The sequence below is a fragment of the Notamacropus eugenii genome, chromosome 5, assembly GCF_028372415.1.
Source record: "Notamacropus eugenii isolate mMacEug1 chromosome 5, mMacEug1.pri_v2, whole genome shotgun sequence".
Classification (NCBI taxonomy): Eukaryota; Metazoa; Chordata; class Mammalia; order Diprotodontia; family Macropodidae; genus Notamacropus; species Notamacropus eugenii.
This window is the reverse complement of record NC_092876.1, coordinates 44,528,382-44,550,488: the sequence shown is the minus strand read 5'-3', so window position 1 is coordinate 44,550,488 and position 22,107 is coordinate 44,528,382. Positions and strand designations below refer to the sequence as shown.

The window sequence follows — 22,107 nt, the reverse complement described above, 5'->3', positions numbered from 1 at the left end:
TGGGCTGCATTCAGTAGCCTGAGGATCTGGACATGTCTTCATCGTACTCACTGTAGTCCAGAGGCCCCTTAGGCGACGTTACGCTGCATGGTTTCACTAATTAAGAAAGCCTGGGTCCCTCAGGCTTAAAGGAAATTGTTGTACCACTGCTGGAAACCCTCATCACACTAGACATTCATTAATTACAAAAAGGACAAGCTATTGATTTTACTAAGAGTGGAATTTAGTCACTTGCTGTACGGGCCAAGTTCTAAATGTGTTCTCAAAGCACAGAAAATGGAAAATCTAAAACATTTGGTTTGTAATGTTAAGGTTGGAAAAGCACAGATTTCCCCTCCAGTGGAAGAGTGCCCAGAAGACAGGCAGCAGCTTGGGGGGTGGAGGAGAGAGAGGGAGTTAGGAAGGAAGGAAGGGAGGGAGGGATGGAGAGAGAGAGGGAGGAAAACATTCAGGGAACTACAGTGGTATTGCTAAGGGAAAAGGAAGCAAACCTGAGAGGAAGATGGCAGCCCCTGGGGACAGAAGAGAGTGGGCTAATGTTACTAAAATTGAAGGTGTTCCCAGGTATCCTTTTTAGGGAGTTTAGAACCTGAGAAAGCCCCTCTGCCTAAAAGTATCCAACATTCCAATTTCTCACTCCCAAGGAGCAAACACCATAATGCAAGGCTACTTCTGCAAAGCAAGCTAGGCAAATTCCCATGCTACCAGGCCAACAAATGAGCCCTGACATTTATTCGTCAGGCTCCTTACAGTTTCACAAATGCTTTCAACTATGTGTGATCTTATTTGATCCTTAACAGCAGCCCTTTGAAGGTAGTTGGGGAAGACATTATTCCTCCTATGAAGATGATGAAACTCGAGACTCCAGCCAAGTTACCTGACTTGCCTGAGGTCAGCAGTGAGTCCAGTGGCAAAGTTGGGACTGAGCCGGGTCTAATGACCTCTAGCTGTGCCCTTTGCACAATCCTATGCAGCTCCTGCTCAGTGAGGGCTGTGGAATACTCGCTCAATGACTCTGCAGCCCTTCTGGGTTTTGCTTTTAGGCCACAAGGCCCTTGTCTGACACCAACTTCTATATTGATTGCCATTAGTACTTTGAGATCATTAGCTTTGTTTTCTCAGGATGTCTGTGTTGTGAGTTCCACTGTAACCTAGATCCTAAGGCCAACTTCCAAAGGACTCACCCCTAGGTCACTGTTAGTTTTTGCCACGAAAAGGAAGACAGATCCTGTAGCCACGGTTTTATTGTTGGCACCAACCTCTGGTACTTGAAAAAAGTCTAACTCCCCCAAAAGGATGCTTCACTCTCTCCACTGCCCCCCCCCCACTTATTTATTTATTTTATGTTTGTTTAGCAGGGAGGAGGGAGACAGCCAGGGTGTGGGTGTGTGCAACATGCCAGTTAGCCATCTGTTTCATTATGTTGTCTCTATACTGAGCTGTAAAACGGGGCTTCCACTTAGTCATTCGAATAATGGGAAAAAACATATTTGAGCTAATAGCCCCAGCGTGCTCAATAAATGCTAACTTCCTGCATGCTCTGCCTGGAGTTGTGGTGAAGGAAGAAGAAGAGGAGGGGCAGAGATTCTTTGCAGAGATCTCCCTGGGTAGTAGGTAACGAAGACAACTTTGCCACTCTTGCTGCTACTTCTGATGAGTTTCCCCTTAGACTGTTGATGAACCTTGAGATAAGCTTTTTGCAGAGAAATCCCCCAACTGGGTTTCTGATGGAATTCTGATGGAATACCAGAAACCTTTCATTTTATAGGGGCCAATGCAGGTCAGTGGCAAGAGGGCTGCCTTTGGAGTTGAAGCCTGGCCATGTCATCAGTATGACAAATGTGGGACAGGACTGGAATAAGTCACCAACTCTCTTGGGGCCTGAATTTACTCATCTATGAAATGAGGAAGATTGGCCCTCATAACTTCTAAGATCTCTGTATTAGCTCCATGATTCTATGACTTTCAGCCTTTCTTGCCAGCCCTGAATTCTAAGTTGTTGGAAGGCCTACAGTCTAACAGCTTCCATTGCAAAGGGAGTTTTGACAACTCCTCCCCCATTGGTATTACCAGATTCTGTCCTTGTACGTTTGACACATGATAAGTAAGTACTGGCTTGTTGGAAATATGCCTTCAGCTGGGCCCTCTCATGCCCACCTTCTAAACTGGTAAGTCACTCATCACCCTTTGCCTGGAGGCTCAGGCATTAATTCCTTGAAACCTGCAACTGGATCACACTCTTGCCTCATTGGTTACAGTAGACTCACTGCGTAACGTTCCAGTTTCCTGGTCTTCTGTGAGGAGTTTCTTCTCTTGGCTCAGCTTAGATTCTTGACCTTCTTCCTCTTGCCTTTGGTGCCCATGTACTCTCCAGCCCTTATGTTGCCTGCTTTCATGCACTGCTATCTTAGTGACATTCTTATGAATTCTTCATTCTTATGAATTGGGTTTGACAATCATCTGATAACCCCTATTTTCTCACCACCCTGCAAGCCAAAACCTCTGAATGGGCTGCTCTCCCTCAGTGGAATTGGCCCTACAGTTAGAGCTGTGAAAAATTATACTATGTCTAAATACCATGGCATTCTTACTGTATTGTTTAAGGCTTAATGTATATGCACTAGAGCCTAGTATGGAGGCATGCAAAGAGTAGGCGTTCAATACATTTTTGTTGACAATAATGAGGCAAAATATTGTTCGTATTCCTATCTGGGCGCTTTTTCAAAATGTAGAGCTTCAAGAAAATGCCACAAGTTTTCAGAGATGCCACCGTGCTTGGAAATGAGAAGATGAAAAGATAAAAACTCCATTTGGCTTCTTTTCTACCAGGTTTAGGCTCACTCCTTGGCCAGAATTCTTCTGGACTGCTTCCTGCATATTCATGATTAAGAGTTATTAGTTGTGTCTCAGGGTAGCTCCTGGCTGGTGGCTCGATTCCAGAACGTCAAAGAGAAGCGTAAGAAACCTCCCTGAGAACTCTAGAGTGAGTGTCTCTTTTGTTCTGACTAATGCCGGACTCTGGCATTTACTGCAGAAGTCTAGCTAGCTGTTGGAATTCATGGTCCTTTTGCCAGAAGCGTGGGAAAGAAAAACTTCTGTTTCAATCTGTGCATTCTCTTTCACTGGGCTCTGCATTCCTCAAAGGCTGTGATGTTGGCAACACAAAGCAGTGTCTTCTGTCGTGACTCTCACCTTATTTTTAACAAACAAGTTAAAAATGGAGCCAGAACCTGAATTTTGAGTTTCCTTATTTTAATCAATTTGATTCCCCAAACTTCAGAGCTGAGACTACCATAGAGACCATATAGGCTCGACTCCTACCTGAACAGCAAACCCTTGTACAAAGTCACTCAATCATCAGGCCATTTATTGGACAACTCTTGTGTTTAGCATTGAAAGCTCTTTGTTATTTGATCCTCTTGTCTCTTTCCAGGCTTCTTACGGGTCATTTTCCTCTGTGTGTTTTACAGCCCAGCCATACTGACCAATTCAGGATTCCTAACCCATTCACGCTCCTCTTCCCAACCCCATGCTTTTATATTGCCTCCCTCCTCACCTTCACCCCTACGATCCCTGGCCTCCTTCAAGACCCAATGGAAATGCCTCCTTCTGCAGGAGCCATTTCCCAGGCCCCCAGCTACTAGGATGATCCCTTCGAAGGTTACCTAGGATCTGGATGGACTTTATTTATATACGTGTTGTCTCTACTGTTAGACTAAGCATCTTGAGGGCAGTGACCATTTTTGCTTTTTCTGTGTCATCCCAGTGCCCCACACAGTGCCTGGATAGCACTAAGTGCTTACTAAGTGCTCATTGGCTGACTGGCTAGCAGGTACCACAAGAGGCATCAAGGTCACATAGACAAAACTACCCCAGTCCCCAAGGAGCTTACATTCCATTTCTTAGATAGATAAATATAGGATGTATTCAAGATATATAATGTTCGCAAAAGGTCTCTTGAAGGAAGTAACATTTGACCTAAGCCTTGAAAGGAGCAGAGGTCAGGAGGGAGAACACCCTATGAGCAAAGGCAAGTGTGAGGGATGGTGGGTAGGCATGGGGTATAGTGTGTGGGAGCACAGCAGGTGCTAGCAAGAAGTCACATGGAACCAGTTTGAAAAGACCAGCTAGAGCTAGTTTGTGGAGAGCTCCAAATGCCAAGCCAAGGGGTTCACAGACCTTCCACTGAACTTACAGGGCAGAAGAGGAGAGCCATTCCACATCTGTCAGCACAGTTGGGATGGTTGGTAGAGTTCTTTTTGTCAGGGCAAAATCCACTGCTCTTCAGTTTCTTCTCTCTGCTTCTAGTCTGTCCTCTGGGGCGAAAGAGCACACATCTGATTCTTCGCCCTGGCAGCCCTTCCTGGGTCTGAGGGGGGCCGGCACATCTCCACCCTGCTAACTTTCTCTTCTCCAGCCCAGGCGTTCCATGGCATGGTTTGGAGCCACCAGATCATCCCACACAGACAATGCCTCATGTGGTCCATCACTTTCCACTCTTGGAGCTGCTTGTTATCTTATGTCTCATATGGGCTGTTGAGGAACCATGGCAGAGAGGGAAGGATGGACTAAAGACGTTCAGATATGCCAACATCGGACTTGGTTTTGTTGGGTGTGGTTTGTCTTTACTTTTTGTTTTGGTGAGGGGTCATGAAAAGACACAGAAGTTAGCAAAAAGTGAAAAAGAGGGTCACTGGGGCATTTTTACCTGCACAGAAGACAATAGAAGGAAGCTAGAATGAATTACGGGCAAGCACAACAGCTATGAATTTGCTCTTATCCAAAAAGAAAAGCAAGTTCCACCTAAGAGAGATTTGCAGTTTCATGCAAAATCCCTCTTTTCTTCTACCTGAGGTAGCCAGTGGATAGAGCTTGGATTCAGGAAGACCTGAGTTTGAATCCAGCCTCAGACACTTCCTAGCTGTATGACCCTGGGCAAGTCCCTTCACCTCAGTTTCCTTCACTGTAAAATGGGGGGTGATAATAATAGCACCTCCCTCCCAAGGTTGTGAGAAGCAAATGAAATGATAATTGTGAAGTGCTCTTTGCAAATCTTAAAAAGTGCTATAGAAATGAAAACAAATCTAAAGTGCTACATAAATGTTAGCTGTCGTGTGGGAATGTGCATTTCATTTGGCATTTCTTAAGATTCAAAAATTTTAAAAAATAAATTGAGTTTTAAAGTAGAAGAAAAAAATTCCTCATGGATACTTGTCTCTGTCTTTCTCTGTCTGGTACTGTCCTTTATTATCAACAATAATAACTAGCTAGCAATTATATAGTGCCTACTATGTGCCAGGCACTGTGCTGAATGCTTTAAAAATATTATCTTGTTGGGGCAGCTAGGTGGCACAGTGAATAGAGCACTGACCCTGCACTCAGGAGGACCTGAGTTCAAATCTGGCCTCAGAAACTTGACACTAGCTGTGTGACCTTGGGCAAGTCACTTAACCCCAATTGCCTTGCCTTCCCCCTTCCAAAAAAAAAAAAAGACAAAAAAACCCCCATTATCTCATTGTTCCTCACAACAGTCCCAGGAGATGTCTTTATCATCTCCGTTTAACATTTGAGGAAACTGAGGCAAGTAGAGGTTAGGTTACTTGCCCAGGGTCACATAGCTAGTAGGTGTCTGAGGCTAGATTTGCATTCAGTTTCCTAACTCTAGACCTGGCACTCTATCCACTCTATCCACCATCTAGCTGCCCTTTGTTGCCCTCAGACTAATGAGAAAAGGGTGGAAAGACTGGCTTCTTTGCTTGGCTTTTTTAGAACTGTCACAGAAATTCATTTTCTTTTCTACATCTTGGTAAATAACAGAGTTTCTCAAGGATGGACTTTTTTTTTTTTTGTATCCTCAGTGCTTTGCATACAGTAAGCACTTAATACATGGTTATTCATTCAGAGAGGAAAATCTGGTGTCTTGGCTTTGTAGTAGCCATTATAGCCTTAATAAAGGAGTTTGGTCCTCCTTGCCATACACTGATACAGTGGCCTGTTGGATTCTGGGCCAGGTTTAAGAAAACTCTCAATACCTTCTTTTTTCATTCCTCAGTAAACACAGAGGGATGGGATTCTGGAAGGCAGATTTGGGACATTGCAGTTATGATGTGTCTACTTTGTTCTTTGCTCTGCTGCGTTGTTACGGACTGTTATAGAGGCCAGGATGGTCCAAGCCCTGCTGCTGGGGCCATGGCTGGGCTGGTCATTTCTGCTGGTCTAGGGTGGAGAGGCAATCCATCAGAAATTGGCTGTTCTTGGTCTCTGTTCATGTCTTCTCTCAAACAGGAGGCAGAGCCTAGATTCTACCACTGAATGAAACCATTCCACAACTTACAGGCTGTGAGACCCAGGAATGACCTCTGAGAACAGAAACTCAGCCTCTTAATTTCCTGTTGGTTATGAAATTCTTTCCAATATTCACAAGACTTATTCATAAAAACAATAATTTTGGCTAAAATGGCATGAAATTCCCACAAGCTAAACATAGAGATGTGCCCTGTCCCAGCCTCCAGTAGGTTAAATACTGCTAAACCCCAGTTGCTGCATGGTGTAGGGCACAAGACTTAGGGATTAATGATCAGAGGCCCATCTGCAGCCTGAGTGCCTCTGGAAGAAGCCTCTGGAAGAAGGCGTTTCCATTGGCAGTTCCATGGGAAGAACCTAGCCTCCCTTTTCACCAGTGGCTCTCCCATCAGGGTAGCTCTGAGTTCTGTTATCCTGAGGCAGAAAATGGTAACAGATAGAGATTATGGCCCAGCATGTTCTCTGCCCCGCCCCTCCACCCCAGGTATCCCAGGAGGACATCACGTCATTAGATGTGTAGGCAGATCAGCCATAACACCCATCAAATCCATGAGTGGTGCCGTATTAGTATCTAATGCTTGATGACAGTTCTCTGATGCTGGACCATACTGCCCAGGAGATTGAGCTGCTTGAGGTTATTCGGGGTAGCTCTTTACAATACCAGCGAATGCAACCTCAAATGTATGTTTGCTCTATGGGCTTTTGCTCATATTTGTGAATATGCCTGGAATAATCTAAGTGCAGAGCTTTTTTTTTTTCTTTTCTGGCAGCAATGTAGTTATTAACATATTTGGAGGAGGAGGAGAATTAGAGAACATTTGTCAAGCACTTGGAACCATAGAGAATATGGAGATTCCTGACACTGGCCCTGACTGGCAGGCAGACAGTCTGTGCTGCCTGTTTTTCCTTCTGGTTCTCATCATTCCGTTTCCATTGTACTTTTTGCATCAGAATCTTTGCCAGGATGAAATCTGAGGGTCTTGTTTGAAAACTTTTAGGAGGCTAGAGTATGTGATGAGGTGAGTCAGATATAGTAGGCCCTAGTGGGTACCAGGTGGGAGAATCCTGAGAGTTGGTCTGCGCTCAGAAATTCACAGATGCTCTTTCCCCCAGAGGACTTGTCCATCACACTTTGGTAATCTGTGCCTGCTTTAAATCCATTATTCCCATCCTAGATGGGAAAACCTTGGTTTTTCTGGCCTTCTAAGTGTTTCATTTGTAAATTCTTAATGGATGATGCACCTTCTGATGAAACACGTCCAACATGGCTCTCAGCAGAAGTCTCCCCAGCCACTTTTGGCCATAGAGATTTGAGTGATGAGTCCTTCATCGTCATCACTCCTTCCCAGGGAGTCTCTTACCTTTGCAGTGATCTGATTACAGGGAAGGAAGGGTGGTTTTGATTAAATGAGCCTTTTCATCTGCTCAGGGGCTAATTCTAGGGCCATGTTTTATGTCATACTGAGAAAGATGGCAGTACTCACATCTGGGCAGGGTTAGAGCCTGCAGATGTTGCCTGGAGAAGCATCTGCTTTGTTCCTTTTTGGTGCTTGATATATTTCAGCTGCAAGAAAAAAACCAGCATATTAATGCTAACCCAGCCAGCAATGGAGTCTAGAAGTGTGGAGCTGAGTAAGGGCTCTGTTTACTGATGTCTCTTCCCTGAGATTTTGTCTCCTTACATCCTGATCCCCCTATTCCCTCCACAAAATCAAAGCTGCTCCTCGAAGCTGACCTTCCCCAAACGCAGCTTCTTTCCAGGATGAATTCATGCTATTTCTTCCTGTCATCACTTGCAAATGATTTTTTTCTTCCACAATTCAGAGTTTCAACCTGTAGGGAAGAGTCACCTTCACCTGCTTCCCATGAGGTCCCCCATTTAATGTGTGCATGTGTATAGAGTGGGAAATGGGAAGGGAAGTAAAGAAATAGCATTTTCCTTTTTAAGTAAGCAGTGTCTTTCATCCCCGTGTTTGTATCTGTGCCAGAATTTGGTTGGGGGATAAATGCCTCACTGAAACCCCGAATTTTTATTGCTTATTGTTATTAGTAATAGCAGTTAGCATTAATGTTGTACCCACTATGTGCCAGACAGTGCACCTTACAAATGTTACCTCCCTTAATCCTTCCACCGACTACGGGAGGTAGATGCTATTAAAATTAGCATTTTACAAATGAGGAAGCCAAAGCAAACAGAGGTCACGTGACTTGCCCAGGGTAACACACTAGTATCTGAGGCCAAATGTGAATTTGGATTTGAATTCCTGACTCCAGTCCCAGAGTTCTCTCCTCTCTGCCACTTGGCTGCCTCTATTTATGAAGAGAGTTCTTTCTTCCAATCTGTTTTAAAGGCTGATGGAGCGACATGATGGAGCAGGAATCAGTTTAAGCTAGGACAGCTCAGTTTCAAGATATCTTGGATGATCAGGTCAGCCTGCCATCAGAACCAAAAGAAGCCACTTTGGTTTTAACAGAAACCTGAACTTATAATCAATATTTTCTTCTTATTCTCTCTTAGCTCTTAGCTGAAACCACCAGCCACAAGTATCCATAGGCACAGCAAAGAGGAGCTATTTCCAAACTGGTGGAGTAAAGCATGCTGCTTATTACAGTTCTGGGGTAGCTATGCCTATGTTTTTATAGATAACTTGCTGCACTTATATGGGGTGTAGGGATAGGAGTAAGGGGGCTACCCATGTAGAAATAGACTATGTCAGCCCCATGAAGCCCACTACAGTGGATGAGAGCTTCTAGGGGACCCCAGGTTTTGGAAAAGAAGGGTATGAAATGTGACAGCAGGAGGGTACGGGCTCCACTTCAACATTGATCTCAATCCCGTTTGTACTGTGCGAGGTGTTCTGAGCAGTGAGAGAGGAAGGGAAGGTAGTCTTTGCTCTTGAGAAGTTTTCCTGCTTGTGAAAACAAAAAATGAATATGAAACATGAAACATGATGCTATCAGGGGCAGAAAAGTGTCTTTGGGTATTAATATAGATGCTCAATAGTAGCTCAGAGAAGATGAGGTCATTGTGGGTCTGAGGAGTTAGGCAAAACTTGGAAGGAGGTGGAAAATGATCTGACCCAAGGGACTTTTTGTAGCAGAGTTATGATGCTCAATAGAGGGCATCATCTCTCATGTCTCCCCAACTTCAAGGAAGAAAGATGAGGAAGAGACTCATGTGTCTGTGCAGACAGAAAGATGTAGAGCACAAGGGATTGGCTGGGTTGGAATCAGAGCTCTCAGCCAACAAGGCCTCTTGTTGCATAGACCCTTACATATAGTAAGACTCAGATTGGATTAGGTTGTATGTGTGCTCAGGAATGGCATTACTAATAGTGTTATTGCAAGTTTGAAATTAGTTTTACCAATTTAAGAAGGATTGTTAAATCTCATTATAAGTACTCTCAGGAGGATAAATGAAACCACCATCGTACAACAGAAAGATAACAGAGTCACAGTATGAAATAGAGATAGAAACCAGTGGACAGACAGTGAGAGAAGGGAGGTGTGTTGTACCTCTTGCCTATTTCAGACCAACTGGGCTTTTTCCCAACCGTTTTCAACAGGACTCCAGTATGCAGCCAATAGCTTTTTGTAAAGCTGGCTGTGTGATGATGCAGCATCTAGCATGGAGCTTTTTTGTTGGGGTCAACCCTAAGAGCCTGACCTCCTTCTGGCAGGAACTTTCTGTAGGTCATCCTTATCCCTACTCTTCATACCACTTGCAGATATTGCAGTCAAGTCAGTGAATTCTAAAGAGGAATGCACTGGTTGGTGACCTGCAGTTGCCCCTTCTACCCCAGAAGCATGTAGCTGGAGGTGAGGGGCACAGACAAAATGAATGGCTCCTCTTAGATACTCTGTGTTCATGTGTTGGTTTAAGTCCTGTGCTTGAGAATTTAATTCAAGAGCTTTGTCCTCCAGGGCAAGGACAGCACCTGATTCTAGTGCTGGCATATATTAGAGACAGAGTGTGTATCCTTCTTTTAGGCTGGGATGACTTTCCCAAGTTAGAGGAAGAAGGAGAGCAATACGAAGATTGCATTGACTTACATTGAGTGGGTGATGTTTGTGTTTCTGGGAAGTCCAGGGAGCTGTAATCTATGCTCACGGAGTAGGTCCTTTCCTAGAAGAGAAGGTAATGGAATTCAGGGAGTATCTTTGCACTCTCTTGGCTATCTTATAGAACTTTTTGTAAAAAAAAAATGAAAGAAGGACCTCAGTGTGAAAATGAAGAAAAAGATTCTGGAAGAGACAGAAGGTGGTCATGACAGGAGGGTGAAAGATGGAAGAATGTGGCACAAGGGAAAGAGAAAAATGAACCGCTGAACATTTGGAGTTCAATGAAATGAAAAAAAAGCTGAGTATGAAATGATGAGGGTTCTTATAGCAAAGAGTTTGTAAGAGGAAGAAAAAGGGAAAAAACTCAGCAAAATCAACCAATACATTAAGAAAAGTGAGCATCACGTACAGTGTTCCACAACTGTGGGTTTCTCCACCTTGGCAAAGGATTTCTCTCTGAATGCGTGGGAGAGATACAGGGGAAAATATAGGCAATATGAAACTAAAAATTCATTTAAAAATCTATCATCTAAAAAAAGAGATTCTCAAAAAAAAAAAGAATTTTGCTAGCAATTAAAGTTGAATTTAGTAAACTACAGTTTGCACACTCCACTTTCTTCCCTTTTTCTGTAAGTGAGGACCTTCAGAAAAGCAGACAGCTGCTTGCCCTCCAAAAATGTGATATGGCTTCACAGGAGAGTTAGAGGAAACAGAGATGAGTGGTGGTATTTGGTGTGCCTCTGCTGAATTCTGAGATTGTTGGCATTAGCAACAAAGAGGATCCTTCTCATAACTGCCTCTTACTCTTTGCCACATCCCTAGTACTCACAGCCATGAAAGTCAAGCTATGCAACTTCAATGGGTAGGAGTTCTACCTGGGTAATGAGAGCATCCATGCTCAGAACAATGGGAAAATTTTCCAATTCTTGTATGAAAAATACAAGTCTGCATTCCTTTAGAAGGGGAACCTGGAGTGGAGCAGTTGAATTGTCTTTTGTAGAAGAAAGCACAAGAAGTTATCTTTGGAAGAAATCCAAAAGAAAAGGAATTACTGAGCTGTTGAATCCCAGAGGGCCATCATGGAGGGCCTCTCTTGTTGCTATAGAATGTCCAGGAAAGCCAAAAACCTGAACTTCAGACAGTTCAACCTGCCACCAATCAGGGTTGTCAAAGAAGTAAAAATGGTCAAGCAGGCAATTCAGAAGCCAACGACATCTCTGCTGAGGTTTCCCAAGGCAGCCAAAAAGAAGATTCTGGTACCTGTGAAAGGAAGTTTGGCACCTTGAGTTCTTGGAAAACATGAAATTGTGTATTAGCTTGGTGATTTGAGTTTTGAATAATCACTTAAAACAAACAAAGAGGTCATCTATCTTTCTGGGATCTACAGGTAGGATTTGTCAGAACTGATGACCCTTGCCCATTTCTGGTGATGCCATGGGCATAAATGATATTCCATGAAGGCCTTCAGTGATCTGGATATAAACTCTCCCTGTGCCAACAGAACCAGCAATACTTTCCTGGCTTTTCTTAATGATAATTAGATTCTTCAAGAACCAACATTCTTCAAGAAGCAACAAGAAGACCTGTTCAGGATCTGAGCATCATCTGGATTTCAGAGGGTTAAAGATGGAAGGCAGGTAGGACCCATAGTCTAAAACTTTTCAAGGAAAGTCAGTCCAGGAAGAATGAGATGTTAGGAATGGTATTCCAAGTACACAAAAAGAAATTATTCCAGCGAGGAGAGAAGGGGGAATTGACAAAAAGGCCCTGCAAATTCACAAGGACTAACTTAGATTTAAGAAGACTGGTAGAAACAGTGGAAGTGAGGGCAGGTAACTGAGGATACATTCAGGAGGGGCCAATCTCTAAGAGACCTGTGCCTGGGAAGAAATGCTGAGAACCATGGAAGAGGTTTAGCTCTATTGGATAAAAGAAAAGAGGACCAAAGAAAGACTCAGACCTTGGACTCTGGGCAGATAGGTTATTGGCAACAAACTGAGAGGACAACAAAGCTATCCATCTCTCTCTCTCTCCCTCTCTCTCTCTCTCTCTCTCTCTCTCTCTCTCTCTCTCTCTCGCTCTCTCTCTCTCTCTCTCCCTCTTTCTCTCTCTTTCTCTCTCTCTCTTTCTCTCTCTCTCTCTCTCTCTCTCCCTCCCTCCCTTCCTCCTTCCCTCCCTCTACCTCCCTCTCCCCCCTGTCTCTCTCTCTCTCTCTCTCTCTCTTTTTCTTTTTCTCACACTCTCTGTCTTTCTCTCTTTCTGTCTCTCTTTTTTGCTTTTCTCTTCTCTGCCAAGGGGAAAGATCTTTGGATCAGAAGGAACTATACAAAAATGGCTTATGGAAAGCTGAAATCCAGGATGAATAGGGAAGGAGCAAGAGAGCCCCCAGTTGCCCTTGCTGGGCATCATGGTGGGCCACAGATTAATTACATTCAAGGATACCAAAAGCTGACCAACATGATTGCCTCTTGGGGTCAAGGATCTTTGAAAGATGTCAGAGTTCCAAGCACAAAGGAGGGTGAATGCTCCCATCATTTTTTTAAAAAGGAAGAAAATGAAGTCTTCAAACTGTAAACTACTGGGCTTGACTTTTATCTCTGACAAAGCTTCAAAAACTGATTTATGAGTATCTAGAAAAAAAAAATACGGATCTCAGAGAGCAGAGAGGACTTCATCAGGAGTAGGCTACATCAGACTAACCTGATTTCCCTGAAAACTCAATAGCAGTCATAATATATTATGGCAGCTCCCCTGCCTTGCAAAATCTTCTGTAATCTTAGGCTATATTAAGAGGAGGGGACAAAGTGTCCAGGGACATAGGGAGTTTATAGGCACACTATATCCTGGTAAGATCAACTTTGAGTATTGGGTTGAATTGTGGGCACCACATTTTAGGAAAGACATCACTAAACCAGAGAGTATCCATAGGCAACTGATGAGCATGAGCAAAGACCTTGTGGTCAAGACATATGAGGGCTAGTTGGAGGAACTTGGAATGTTTAGCTTGGATAAGAGAAGACCTAGTGACATGATGGCTGTCAGGTGGAAGAAAAATTCATTTTATTCTGTTTGAATACCAGCAGCAACAAGTGACAGTTGCAAAGAAATCAATTTAGACTTGACATAAGAGAAAAACTTACAATCAAGGAGAGCTATCCAGAAGCAGAATGGGCCACCCCTGGTGGGGTGGGAGGTCCTCCTCACCAGAGATCTCTAAGCAAAGACTAGGCAGCTGCTTGTGGAGATAGTATAGAGCATTAGGCTTAGATGGTCTTCTGAGGTCTCTTCCAGCTTGAAGTCTAAGAGCTCTGATTCTTGTTACTGTACAGATTGGACTAGATGGCCTCTTGAAGTCTCTCACAGCTATAAAATTCTGCAAATATCCTTAAGTTTCATAGGCTCTAAGTATTCAAGGTTTTGACAATTTATACCTGGTGACATTTAGAGAACAATTTCAGAGATGTCTGAGGGGGAGGAAATATTTGATATAACTTGACATTACATTCTAAAACTGATTGTACTCATCTTTGCAAATACACTGTTAATCTGTAAAATACTCAAAACTAAAAATAGCTGCTGGAGTTGAGTGTCATTGGAAATGAAGGGCATCTGCCTGATTGACTGATTTCTCTTTGGCTTCTGGACGTCTTGAAGATGTAGTACCTCAGAGTAAATTGTATAAGATGTTTAAGGAGATGGTAGATGAACTTAGGGTCTTTTGGTTAGGAGTTGAATTGACTAGGATATAGGAAGTGGAATAGAAATTCTACTGCATCTTGTATACAATGCAACTTTTAACCTTATGGACCCCCTGAAAGGTCTTAGGGACCTCCAAGGTCCTCAGACCACACATAGAGAGTTACTAGACTAGTTGATCTCTGATCTGATGAAATTTCTATATGTCTCTGAATTCTGTGCACCAATTTATTTATAGTTTTTAAATTCACTTTTATAATGAATTTTTTTTCATTGTCAAACTTATTACTTGGGAAATTCTCAGCCTAATATACAGAACTGTGGTTGAAAATGATGTGAATGTTCATTGTGCATTTCAAATTCACTAATTATTTTATGGCCCTGAAGATGCCTGGGCCTGAGCAGAGCTGATTTGGCGTAGATCTTTTTTTTTTTTAATTATTTTTTAATGTTTAACAATCACTGCCATACAATTGAGATTTTATCCCCCCCATACCTACCCCCCACTACCCCCCTCCCTCCCCACGACTGCATACAGTTCTGTATAGGTTCTACATATACTTTCCTATTGAGTACATTTTCACTATAGTCATGCTATGTAGTCGGACTAAAATAAATGGAAGAAATCATATAACAAATCAAAACATGATACACAAAAACATACACATACACAAACATGATCTGCTACATTCTGCGAATGACTTCCATATTTCTTTCTCTGAGTGTGGAAGGCATTTTGCCTTAGAGAACCACCATTGGGATTTTATTATTTTTTTTTTTTAAGAAGTTCTTGCGTTATTACAAAATTCCAAGTCTACCAGAAAAAACTCTCGCACACTGTGGTCGTTGCTGTGCACAAAGTTCTCCTGGTTCTGCTCCTTTCACTCAGCATCAGGTCATATAAGTCCTGCCAGGTCTCTCTGAAGTCTTCTTGTTCATCATTTCTTATGGCACAATAGTACTCCATTACATTCATATACCATAATTTATTCAGCCATTCCCCAATTGATGGACATCCCCTTGACTTCCAGTTTTTGGCAACTACAAAGAGTGCTGCTGTAAATATTTTTGTACATGTGGGACCCTTTCCCATTTTTATGATCTCTTGGGGATTTGGTGTAGATCTTAAGAGCTATAGTGGTCTCTACTATTCTCCCTCTCATGGGTCCATGCAACTTGAACATCCATTGGCAACATTACCAGCTAGGAAGAAACCCTAGGAACATTTGCCAAATACTGACTATTGCCCCATCACTGTCACCCCCAGAGCAGTGAACCAGAAAGGCTTCCTGATGTTCCATCCTTTTTCTCGTGAGCATAAGTTGTAGGTTCTCAGAGAGGTTTCTGGAAGGGGAGATATGGGACCTGGAGGATTTAATGGGTGGATTTGAAGATATACCTTGTGGTAGAAGGAAACCATTCCTTTCCTCTGGCCTTCCTTCCCACTCCCCAGCAAGGCCCTTCACTTCCTCTAACCTAATGGCGTGGACTTTTAAAGCATATGGAACAACAGAATTTGGTTTAAAAACAAATTAAATTCTCAGAAAAAATCCAGAAGGATTATGTGAACTGATGCAGAATAAAATGAACAGAACCAGGAGGACTATTTATGCAATAGCAACACTGTAAAAAACAAACTGTGAAAGATTTAGTCAGTGAGCTCATAACAAGTGCCTGCTATGTGCCAGGCACTGTGTTAAGTGCTGGGGATGCAAAGAGAGGCAAAAGACAACAGTCTCTGCCCTCAAGGAGCTCACAGTCTACCTGAGGAGACAAACAAGCTAGTTACAGGATAAGAAAGAAATAATGAACAGAAGGAAGGCCCTAGAGTTAAGAGGGACTGAGGAAAAAGGGATTTGAGTTGGGACTTGAAGGATGGAGATGAGGGACAGTGTTCCAGGCATGCGGGACAGCAAGTGATGGAATGTCTTGTTCTGAGGAGAGCCAGAAGGCCAGGGTCACTGAGAGGCTTTGATCCTGAGCATAGAGGAGGGACACTGCCATACCTGCTCTTTAGGAAGATCACTTTAGTGTCTGAGTGGGGGATGGCCTGGAGTGGGGTGAGACTCAAGGCAGGTAAATGAACCAGCAGCTATTGTAGCGATCCAGGCATGAGGGGATGGGAGCCTGCACCAGGGTGGGGGCAGTGTCAGAGGAGAGAAGCAAGCATATTCTAGAGATGCTGCAAAGGTGAAACCAACAGGCCATAGCAACAGATTGTACATGGAATGGGAGAGATTGTAAAGAATCCAGGATGACTCCTAGATTGGGAACCTAGGGGCTGGGAGGATGGTGCTACCCTTAGAAGTAATAGAGAAATTTGGGAGGGGCAGGGTTTAGGGAGAAGGATGATGGTGAGTTCAGTTTTAAGATGTCTGCAGGACATCCAGTTCAAGATGTCTGAAAGGCAGGTACAGATAGAGATTGGAGGTCAAGCAAAGAGGTTAGGGCTAGATGCGTAGATTTGAGCATGTGCATGGGGATGATCATTAAGTCCATGGAAGCTAATGAGATCACCAAATTAAGTAGTCTAGAGGGAGAAGAGATGGGGGTCAGGGCAGAAACCTTAGGGGCAGCCATAATTAGAGGACATGATTTGGATGAGGATCCAGCAAAGGCAGAAGAGTAGTCCAATATGTAGGAGAACCAGGAGAGAGAAAACCTAGCAAGAAGAGAGCATGGAAGAGGAGGAGAGAGTGATCCGCAGTGTCCAAGGCTCCAAAGAGATCCATGAGAATGAGGACTGAGAAAAAACCATTGGATTTGGCAATGAGGAGATGATTGGTAACTTTGGAAAGTGCAGTTTTGGTGAAATAATGAGGTTGGACACCAAATTGGGGGGTGGTGTGAGAAGAAGTGGAGGCACCAGTTGGCTGTAGATGCCTCTTTGAGGAGTTTAGCTACAAAGGATAGAAGAGAGAGAGGATGATAACAAGGATGGAAGTGAGGATTTTTGAGAATGGCGGAGACGTGGGCAAGTTTGTAGGCAGGAGGGGAAGCCTCCAGTAGAGAGGGAGAGATGAAAGAGGAGCCAGTCTATTGGAAGAGATGGGGTGGAATGAGATTATGTGTGCAAGGCTTGGCATTGCAAAGGAGTAAGGTCACTTCATGTGAAGCAGGGACCAGAGTGGTAGCAGACAAGAGGGAAGAAGAAGGCGTCCTCAGGCAAAGGGTCTCAATTTTTTCTTTAAAATAGGAGGCAGCATTCTCAGCTGAGAGGAGGGGGAGTCATGGAAAGTTTGAGCGATGAAAAGGTTTGGAATGGGGTGGGATAATGGAAGTGATACTATAGTAGGATTGCATGGTAGTAGTGAGGGCCAGGCAAGGCTGGGTAACAGCCTGGTAGTGGACCCACTCACAACAGCTGCATGATTTTCTTTACCTTCATTCAGCAGCACACAAAGGAGAAAAGACAGGAGATGATGGGAATGGTCTGAGCCTGGGGCGTGGCAGGGTGTAGTCAGTGAGCACGTCGGGGCTCAAGAGAAGAGGACCATGTAGAGATGGATTGGTTCACCAAGGGGTGAAGACAGAGAAAAGATTAGAGAGTGACTCATGCAGGGGAGATAGCCTTCTGTCAAGGGGGAGAGGTGGAAAGCCAGTAGAGAATGGGCAGGTAAGAGGATTTCAGATTTAAGGAGTCTGACCAATCACAGATGCAGAGGAATCACACTACCCGCCTCCTGACAAAAAGGTGATAGATTCAGGGCATGGAATGAGATGTATGTTTTTGGACGTGGTCAATATGGAAATGAGAAATTTGTTTTGCTTGAATACAAATATTTATTATGAAGTTTTGTGTTTTCTTTTTTCTGAGTTTGGGGGTGGGGCAGGGTGGAGAGGTAAGAGAGAGAAAATAAATGCTTGCTAATTGGGGAGAAAAAGGTTTTTTTTTTTTCTTTTAGGTTCTGACCCTTATTCATTTTTATGGTCAACAGGTAGAGACTGAAGAGGAGAAAAAGCGTTTTGAAGAGGGCAAGGGCAGATACCTGCAGATGAAAGCCAAGCGGCAGGCCCAAATAGATGCCGCCCCTCAGAAGTGACCTTCTACCTGAGCCGCAGAAACCCAGGAAGATACAGCTGGGAAGGAATTTGTTTGTTCACTTAGAAGTAACTCACTTGGCCAAAAATACCTATTCCTGTTAAAAACTGGTGTTCTGTGAAGTATTTGTAATGCAGTGTTAACCTATAGTATATTCTGAAAATGTGTACACCAAAGCTTATTTATATTACTCCAGTTTAAATGCTCTACAGTATTATTCTAAACTGTCTCAAGTCATTCCATGGAAAAACTTAGAGAATCCTACTGTTGCCCACTGTAAGTTATATAAAGAACACCCTGACGTTAATAAAGCTATTGTGGCTGGAGCGAATCATTCTGACTGCTGGTCTTTGCTTCATGAGGGAAGGTTTGGCACTGGGTGGAAGATGCAAAGGTGATTCTGGCCCTCTCTGGGATGAGTGTTACTTGCAGCTCTAGGTGCCCAGCCCCCGCCCCCCCACCAACCCCTCTCCTCTCCTTCCCCTGGTCATGCCATGCAGGGGGACCACAGGGAGTAACACACAGAGTCCAGTGATCAACACTGATCCGACGACTCCATTCCAGGGGTTTCTGTTGCGATGGAAACAGTGTGGATTTTGGCAGCTTCACAACTAAGGCTTCTCTCTATCAGGCAGTACTGATGCCCTGAGTGATGCTTGAGAAATTCCTGGTAGGTGGATAGCAGATAATGCTTTTCCTCTCTCCTATGCACCTGCATTTGAATGGAGTATTTCAAGAGCCCTAGATGGGTGCTTGAACATTCCTACTCAGCCTAGACTCTGCCAGTGCCCTCCCTACCCTGGAAAGCCACTTTAGGCCCTGGGAGGGATATTTCTCACCCCACTCCATCCCCACTTGGACTCCCAGCAAAGCTCAAGTCAAAACAGCTTGGCCCTTCTAACCAGTCATTTGTAAATATGAGAGGCAAGGCTTCTGTCAAAAGAAACTAGCCAGATGACTTCTGGGAGCCTGAAACCCACTTCATCCTAACTCTTCATGCCCACAGCTATTATCCACCCAACTCTGCTTTAAAAGGAGAGAAGAGAGTCCAAAAAAAAAAAGTCAATTGGCCATTGTGGGGTGGAACCTTCAGTACTACTCAGAGCTAGCAGCTTTAGAGAAAGAGTCAGGCCAGCTACCAAGGCTCAGTGCAGAGGAGAAGATCAGACTCTCCAGGCAAAGATAATAAAAGCAATCGCTGTCAGAATTCACCTTCTGAAAGAAGGAGAATGCTTCCAGCTCAGGCAGCCTAGAAAAAGTGGAGGTAGCTATCTCTCCAAGGGGAGCATCTACAGGGGCCTATAAAGAAGGGATTCCAGAGGCAGAAAATAGATGCTGAAAGATGTCAGCACCTAGTACACAGTAGGTACTTTATCAATAAAGGTTTCCCCGGTTGAATTATATGTCGAAATCTCTAGAATTAGAGGTGTAACCGTAATCTCAAGGTCTAAGTTGTGGGCCCAGAAAGAGTGCTTAAAACTGGTGGTAATGGGATTACATACTGTGCCCACAAACATGGCGGGTAATCCACCCACAGAAGTGGCCCATCCAACTTCTTTGAGTTGTTTCTGGTCTTGCCCATGTTTCTGAGAAGCAGAATAATCCTCAAACTGAGCTTTCTACCCCCCACCTCTAGGGCTGTACTGTTCAATTCAACAGGCATGTGTGGAGTGCCAAGAGGGCACCATGTAAGATGCAGTCCCTGCCCTCCAGGAGCTCCCACTCCAACAGGGGAGACAATAGACAGATAGAAGATAGGACAATCGGAGATAGCTCAACAGAGGGAAGGCACTAATAGGGAGGGGGATCAGGAAAACTTTTCTGAAGGTGAGATTTTAGCTGGAACTTAGAGTCAGGGGAGATGAGGCAGAGAATTCCAAGCAAGAGGGGAAAGCCAGTGAAAATGCCCAGAATTAGGGGAGTATCTTGTTTGAGGAACAGCGAGGGGGCCAAGGGGACAGCTAGGTGGCTCAGTGGCTAGAGCACTGGGCCTGGAGTCAGGAGGACCTGAGTTTAAATCTGGCCTCAGACACTTAATAGCTGTGTGACCCAGAGCAAGTCACTTCACCCCACTGGCCTCAGTTTCCTCATCTGTCATGAAATGAAGAAGGAAATGGCAAACCACTCCAGTATCTCTGCCAAGAAAACCCCAGATGGGGTCATAGAGAATCGGACACAACTGAAATGACTAAAAAACATGGCCAGTGTTATTGGATACGATGGGGACTGGGGTGTAAGAAGACTGGAAAGATAGGAGAGGGCTGGGCAATGGAAGGCTTTGAATGGCGAAACAGAAGAACTCACATTCTTTGGGAATGAAAACAATGTGCTCCCATACGTACTTCCCCACTGGATCCTTCCTCTAGGTCCTCAGCCCTTTATCAATGCCCCCTGAAGCACTCAGCTATCCATCTCTCACTCTATGACCAGCCCCAAATTTCTGGTCAAATGTTTGGCTTTTTTTCCTTTTCCTTATTAACTTTCAAACCACTTCTTGTATACTTGCTAGGTGACTGCTATAGACTTCTAGGTGACTGCTATAGACTAGCCCATGGTACAGAGAAAGATTTGGCTTGGCCCAGCCCCCTTGCCCTCACCTTAGCTAGCTTCTCAGTCATACCTTTGTTACCTGCCTCAATCTGTTAGTAATCCCCAACCCTATACCCAATCTCCTAACACTGAGGCTTCACGTGTGTAAAGCAGCTGCTCTGCCAAGTGAACTGAGAGGCCCAGGCTGAACCATCTGAGCCCAAGGTCTATGAAGCCAAGACCGCAGTCAGACAATATGTGGGGTGGGAAATGATGCCTGAAAATATCCGCTCTGGAAGCATTTACAAAGACAAATGCAAGCTAGATCTGCTCTCAGCTCCCATCAGGGCTGGCGTTACCAAAGCCCCCTGGAAAAACCAGTCTTTCAGGGGGAGAAGAAGACCTCAACTCTTTCTACCTAAATTTAGCCCTGTCCTCCATGAATGAGGGAGGATTCGGAAGAGGTCAGTACAACCTGAATGTCAGTAAAAGAAAAGGCTGGGGCTCCCCTGGGGCTGCAGGGTCAGGGAGTCTCTTGCTGGGAACTAGAGTAGATGGTGATCCTGGTTATCTCATGCCCTGAGGCACCATGTAATGGGGCCAATGTCTCCATGTGACTAAATCACCTGTGACTCATGAAAGAGGGGGAGAAACGTCTGCCTTATAAATGTCACATTTGATTACGTGAAGCGTTGTGTACAATTGCTTCCCACTGTTAGCTGTTCTATTTATACCAAGGGCTCCGAGTTGAAATTTGGCCTGTCTGTACAACGTTCACATGCTCTCCATGAAAGCCCCCTTACCTGTCTTCCAAGTCACCCTGGAGGCCCGGGTCTAGTCCTTTCCTTATACAACTAGATATTGGCAGATCTATTTTTAACCACAAGAACCTTTTGGTTTCTCTCTGAAGAAATCCCTTTGGGATGTCACCGTTGTGGTGTGGAATCCACTTATAAGGTGTCTCCTCTTCCCTCCTTGAACTGTACTCTTTAGGGTCTTGAGGGAATTGTGGAGATTCAAGCTGTCCCATTAGAAGTGGACCTCTGATTAGAAAAAAGGATGGTCTTTCCCAAGGTCCCCAGAGGAGAACCTAATTCCTCCTTTCGGCTGCATTCACAGAGAACTGAAGCGGCTGATGTGCACCAAGATACATTTTGATGATGAACAGCCCTGAGCTAGTACTGCTCCAGCTGATCATCATTGATCTGGGATGAGTGCCCTTCTTTCTGGGCAGGGATCCTAGAGCTTCCCAGGAATGGGCTGATACAGCCCCTACACGCAACTTGAGTAAGGACCTGCTGTTTCCAAGACCAGTAAGCCCCAGCAATCTCTGGGCTCAGTCATATGCTTCAAATGCTTGCGTGGAGATGGGGACTGAAAAAGGTTTGGGCAAATTCACTATCAAATGACACATTGGCTGAATTCTGCTAGATCCTGAGGACAAGACGGTTTCCACTGACAGACTGTAAGAGCAG

General features: G+C 44.3%; 1 protein-coding gene across 3 annotated transcripts in view; it reads left to right on the top strand.

The window, feature by feature from the left end:
- Positions 1–18,434, top strand: part of ACOT7 (acyl-CoA thioesterase 7) — a 169,592-nt gene extending 151,158 nt beyond the window's left edge. For all 3 annotated transcript variants that reach the window (XM_072608715.1, XM_072608714.1, XM_072608716.1), the window contains one exon: positions 18,000–18,434. In XM_072608715.1, coding sequence (XP_072464816.1) covers positions 18,000–18,010 — 11 coding nt within the window. In that variant the 3' untranslated portion in view covers positions 18,011–18,434. The remainder of the gene's footprint in view (positions 1–17,999) is intronic.
- The last annotated feature ends 3,673 nt before the right edge of the window (positions 18,435–22,107 follow it).